The 6,513-nt window shown below is 43.5% G+C and overlaps 1 protein-coding gene across 1 annotated transcript in view; it reads right to left on the minus strand.

The window, feature by feature from the left end:
- The window catches only part of negr1 (neuronal growth regulator 1), a 95,138-nt gene that overhangs the window by 64,083 nt on the left and 24,542 nt on the right, over window positions 1–6,513 (minus strand). The window contains 2 exon segments of the mRNA XM_008328974.3: window positions 6,076–6,240; window positions 6,243–6,307. Of these exon segments, the coding sequence (XP_008327196.1) occupies window positions 6,076–6,240; window positions 6,243–6,307 (230 nt within the window).

The following is a 6,513-nucleotide window of genomic DNA, read 5'->3' on the forward strand; positions in this document are numbered from 1 at the left end:
GGGGGGGCACAGAGCACAGCCTGTGATATTTATCTGACCAATTAGAGCCAGTGTTTCTGTATCAGAGGGAGTCTGAACTGAACTGTCTGAACCAGTGTGTGTGTGTGTGTGTGTGTGTGTGTGTGTTCTTCATCTAAAGTATCTAAACATATGCATATGTGTATATATTTATTTATATATGTGTATATACATGTGTGTGTGTGTGTTGTGTCCCTGCAGTGAAGTTAGTGTTTATTTCAGGTTCCACTCAGTTTGATCATTTCTATAGTGTGAAACACTGCAGGAAGTAACAGCTGGAAGTGTCTCACACACACACACACACACACACACACACACACAGGGGGGTTTATTATCACGTTCCTCCGTTCTGGTGAAAATCATCATTTCCTGTTTGATGACGTTGGTGTTACAGAGGTCAGAGGTCAAACTGCTTTTTTCTAAAAGATGTTTGATCCACAAAGACCGACCTTTTTACAGTTAGTTCACGCCGACTTCAACTAGTCTGAGAAAAGACGTTTCATTTTCCCTGTTTTTTTTTTCCACCACCTCCAAACAAACAGACAGACAGAAAAACACATAATAATAAAAATACACAAGGTTTTTCTGAGTCAAAAACGGCTCATTTTTATACCCATCCAGGCTTTTTCTGACTCAAACAGAGTTAACAGATAATTGAGGTCATACAATCCTCAAATATATACATATATATATATACTCATATATATATACATATATACACACACACACACACACACACAGACTGCTGGTTCTGTAGCACGTACCAGGGTTTCTCCTCGGTTTCTCTCTCAGAACAACTCCTCCCACGCTGACTCACTGTGTGTGCGTGGGTGTTGAGTTTTTTTTTTTTTTTTTTTACCGTGAATGCACTGTGATCCGTATTAATGTCCAAAGCACTCTCATCACGTTCAGGATTATGCCTCACATTTGTGAAAATACCTGATGGAGTACTACATGACGGAGCTGAATGTGATGAAGGATCGAGGGGAAACGGAGTCAGACTCAAACCTGCACTGATTGAATTCCTGAGTTCATCACCTGTGTGTGCCGTTTTCACTGAAGGAAGATTCAAACACATTAGCAGGAGCGCCGGGCTGATAGCGGTGAAGAGCAGTGCCCACACTCTCCGCCTCATGTGACAGGATATTCTTAGACGTGAGGTGCTGTGAATATTTGACACTATCACATGTACAATCTTAATTAACATGGAGGGGGTAAAAATGTTGGAGGGTTATTAGGTGGTACCATCATGTGGTGACGCCTCTGACCTGGAAATAGGTCAGTATGTCTGTACTGTGGATGACGACCGCACGGACAAGGAGCAGCTGATGGTTAGGGTTCAGAGTCGTACGTAGTACGTTGAAGTTTTACTCCGTAATCAGAGCGCGGCCAGGAGGCCAGAGGTTTACTCTTGTTCAGTATTTAGTATTTAAAGGGAGGGTGAGGGTTCTCCGCCGCCACCGCAGCCACATGTAGTGAGAGGGAAACAGGAAACACATCCACGTGACCTTGATGATGAGAGCACAGATCAGCTGCTCACTGGTCAGACATGTTCACGGGTGAAACAACATGGAACTCCACAGTCCACAGTGGATGAACTCTTCAGTTTCACCTGCTGCCGTTCATCGTTAGCCACGAAGAACAGAGAGTAAAACACATTCAGTGTCTCTGTAACGCTGCTTCTGTCCCGTTCTGTTGGAGACACAGATGCAGACCCTGATTTGTTGTGGCGACACAAGGTCTCAGCGGGGATAAATGTCAGGCAAATGATTGTGAAAGATGAGGGGGAAGCCAGACCCATAACAAACCCCCTGCCTTTTACTGCCGCACCATGTGACTGGTGCCATGATGTATGACAGTAAGTACGCACTCATTTTACCATGAAATGCTCGTAAATATACGGTGGGAGGATTATCATCAATAGTCATTTCATGGTTTATTTTCACATCCTAGGTGGCGCCGGTTAATTGGCGTGAAGCCAGATAAACGCACTAAAAGCTGAGAAATCAAATCTCGATAATAATAACGACGCCCTCTCGGTACAAAGAGCTCCACGCCTCAGTCGTTTATTTTCACTGTTTGGTTCTTTTTGTGTTGTTTTCTGTCGTGTTTCAGTCTTTCCCACACAGCTCCACTGTAAAGGGTTATGAATGAAGGAACGACACGGAGAATAGTAGCATTCTCTAAACTGACACACTCTTTTTTCCTTGAAATAAATGTGAGTAAACATGTTGCCTATTTGTCATTTGCTTTGACTTACTTTATTACGCCTCCTGCTGGCTGGGCACACAAACAAATCAGACTAAAAACTCCTGGTCCATGATGTCTCCTAAATCACCTCCACCGTAGTGGTTGTGTTGGTCTATTAATAACTGGACTAAAAGCACAGATTAAAGCTGCTGAGTTTTTTGTTTTTTTTTGTTTGCTATAATTTGTACTTTTTCCTTTAATCTTCGTCAGTAGGACAGCGTGTCCCTGGGAGCCTCGGCAACATGACAAAGGTGCAGACAAATCCCTGTGTTCTCCATGAGCGCAGCTAAGCATGTGTACACAAGGTGGCAGCAGCTGGTGATTCACAACAGTCAAAGACTGACACCACGGTGAGAAGTTGATCGAACGACTCATGGTCATCACGACCTCACAGAGGAAGTCACAGTATACACTAGTACCACATACAGTAGTACTGTGGTAGTACTACTACACACTGTACAGTGAACAGATGCCAAGAGAGAAGAGAACCTCTGTAGTACTCTGTAGTACTCTGTAGTACTCTGTAGTACTCTGTAGTACCAGCTCTGTCGTTTGTTACCAAATACTGACATATACTGTAGACACACGTGGACTAGTCTGACAGAGTCCAACATGAGTCGACGAGTGGTTTGATGACATCATCAGATTGAGACGTCCAGCCAATAGAAACTATAACTGACTGTAACTGTCTAGTCTGTTGTTAATGGAGAGACCGCAGCGGTCAGTTGTTCTGTCATTTAACCAACATGTACTGATCCACTGAGCCAACGCGCCGCAGCAACAGATGTGTTTGTTCTTGTGTCTCATTGTCCTCACGGCGGTGGACACTGAAGGAGGTCACCAAGGTCAGCAGCTTGGATGTGTTCAGCTCCACCATGATCTCCTGTCTTTGTTCCTGATCGGTGCTGCATCCCTTTAATTAGAGCCGCGTTAAATGAGACTAAACCCTCCTCTCATTTTGTAATGTCAGTAATTATCCAAAGGTACGGTGGTCGAACTCTCAAGAACTTCAGAGAGACAACACAGGACAATGGACAACAAATGATCCACGTGTGATTGACAGCTGGACAGACAATGACAATGACGGTAAGGTCATGGTCACAGCCCACTTAACCACATCCTGATCAGACGTTCAAACCAGTTTGGTCATTTACTCATAAATACATTTGTTGACGTGTGTTTTTCTCCACACAGAGATAATAACTTTGTTCATAAAGAAGGCTTCAGCTCCATATACAGTATAGATATAGACGTGTTTTTACTCATAACTCATATCAAATATAATGTGATATCCAGGCTGTAGTAAAGCCATTTTGCCGCTGCTGCAACAAACAATCTAAATGATGCAATATACACACACAAGTTTAGATGATTTTTTTTTTTACCTGGAGAGTCCTGTGAGACACAGCGACAGGATTGAGTCATCTGCACCGACGGACTTTCTATCTGCAGTTTACACTTCGACACCGCGCGGTGGTTCAAAACAACACAAGAAAAAACTCATCCTAACGACAGAGAAGACTCAGAGATGAAAACGGCCTCAGGTTTTCTATGTTCCCAGATGTTACATTCAAAGTGTCATGTTGTTGGGTGTTGTTGGGTGTTGTTGGGTGTTGTTGGGTGTTGTTGGTTGTTGTTGGTTGTTGTTTTTATTTAAAAAATGAACATTGCTGTGAGCAATAAGTTGCCCAACTTATCAAATGATGTAAAAAAATATTTTGTGAACAAAACGTCCTCAACTAAAAACGTTGTTTTAATGTTTAAACATCTCCAAATAATTAGAGTTCTTTTATTTAAATCAAGCCAAATGTTAAATCCCTTCTGAAATCATTTAAAGTTTCCAAACCTTTTCCACTCATTTGACCTTTCACCTTTGTGTCAACATCATCTCTACATTACACCAAATTATAATGCATTTTTCTTCCTTAGGAAAACCACTTTGTATTCCATGGGTCAAGGTGGGGCTGAACGTCTGCCCGTGGGTCACAGGTGTAAAGGATTCTGGACACTGGAAACCCATTTGACAAGCTGACAGCCGGCACATTAGGTGTGATGTGATTGTGGCCGTACGGCCGGTGGTGAGAACACAGTCGGCCTGTAGTGACTGTTAGAGTCCCTGCTAAAACGTCTGTACAGACGTTGACACTGCTGAGGCATCAATACAACCTGAAGGTGGCGCTTCAAGCTTTTATGACCTGGATTAAACACTAGTTTACTCAGATATTTCATCTCACTTTTCTCTCTCACTGTAGCAGTGAACGGAAACAACAACAACAACAACAACAATTTTCTCATTCAGATTCCTGACTAAGATCATTTTAGTGTGGAGTCACTGCAGTCCTTTAAAGTTCGAAAAGAAAGATTTTTTTTACCTTCTCTCTTTTTGTTGTTTTATTCGTTCCAGATTCCAGATGAACTCTTATTATTTCATTTTTATTTCTTTCTCCGTCTCCGTCTCTGACTCCTTCAGTCTGAGCTCACTCTCTTCACATCATCACATCATCAAACCTCAGGAGCTGCACTAGTCCAGTTAACCACAGTCACAGGTTTCTTGATGACCTCACACTAATTAAAAACTCACCATTTTACTCCCTGGTTTTACAGGAAAACAACTTCAATAAAGTCTTTATAGAGACGTGACACGATGAAATGATCTAATTAGACGGTCAACGTCCTCACACTGAGATTAACAATAGATAATCTGTCAGAAATGTGGGAGTTTCCACTCATCGCATATGAGCTAAAAGCAGCTAACTGAGGCTAACAAAATGTCACCGTCAGGAGGAAGTCGTCGCCTTTACAGTTTGCAGCCGAATTAACAGTTTAGTTTCAACAGTTTAGTTTTAACAGTTTAGTTTCAACAGTTTAGTTTCAACAGTCCGTTCAAATGTTGTCGTTACCACGGAGCTTCAGCGAGTGAATACGTTAGCGCTCAAGCTACATCTCAGCATCTGGGTTATTATCTGTGGAATAGTGATTCCTGATTCCAGAACAAAAAATCACAAATATCCATTTCTTGCGTCTCAAGTTGACAGAAATAGTTCGTGTGAAGACGAACCGACTCTGACAGGAGTTCGTACGTCATTTATTTATAAGTGGGAAAAAGGATTGTTTTCAAGGTCCCTGTCATAACTAAAGCACAGACATAAAATGCCTCAATAATGTTAAAAGCACAGACAGGATGTAGTTCACCTTACTTCAGTACAGACAGAGTGGTTCAGTCCTCGTCACGTACCATTGATCCAGGTTTTCATAGCAGATACGAACGACAACAAACTGGTTGGATTTCTGGATAAAAGTAAAACAATTACTGTAGTGGTCCAACAGGTGTCATCACACGGTGCGTTTCTACTGCCCCCTGTGGCATATGTCACACGAGCCCAGCCAGACGGAGCGGCTGCTCACACGTCTACACCACAGTGTTTCAAACAGGCCACGGTCTAACAGTACGGACGCATTAGAACGTGGCGGCGTGAGAAGAAGGCATGTGTTTCCTGCTGGGGACGACGGTGGAGGTGAGAAACACGACGCAGCAACGGCTGCTGCAGAGAAGGCAGAGCAAAAGAGTTTCTCTTCACTGTGTTTTTCCATCACTAAAAATTCAGAGACTTAACGTTGTCAAACCGAGCCTTGACTCAGTCCACTGAGGAAGAATGATGTTTACATGTCATCAGGGTTCGACTGGAGAACTGAGGTGGAGCATGAACCAGAACGACCGGTAAACACCTCAACCACACGACAATAAGACTGAAGAACAGAGCAGTGACATGGAAAGACAGAACAGATCAAGTAGATCAAGATACGAACCTTTAACAATCAGGTTGAGAAGCTTTGGCCGTGGGTTGCGCTCACTCTGGATGGAACAGGTGTACTGGCCGTCGTCGCTCACGTCCACCCTCTGTATCTGGAGGCTGTACTCGTGTTTGTCGGCGATGTTGGACACGATGGACACTCGTGGGTCCGCAGACCACCCCCTGGAAGTGGGATGCTGGGCCTGTTCAGCCAGGCTCCTTTGGAGATGCCATCCAGTAGGTAGCACCTGGGGGGAGAGGAGGGGCAGTGGTTATGTCTGTGTGGAAACCACGGGGTAAATAAAGCTGCAGGTTTATAGACACGTCTAAGATCGGCAGCTCCGTCGTCATGTTTGAACAGATCTGGATTGTCTGAAACCTGTCTATCAAATGGAAAGAAGATCAGTGGTTCAAGCCCCAGATAGAACTCATGTATATACCCCCCCACCCCCCA

This window comes from Cynoglossus semilaevis, chromosome 2 (assembly GCF_000523025.1).
Source record: "Cynoglossus semilaevis isolate Cse_v1.0 chromosome 2, Cse_v1.0, whole genome shotgun sequence".
In the NCBI taxonomy this organism is placed as follows: Eukaryota; Metazoa; Chordata; class Actinopteri; order Pleuronectiformes; family Cynoglossidae; genus Cynoglossus; species Cynoglossus semilaevis.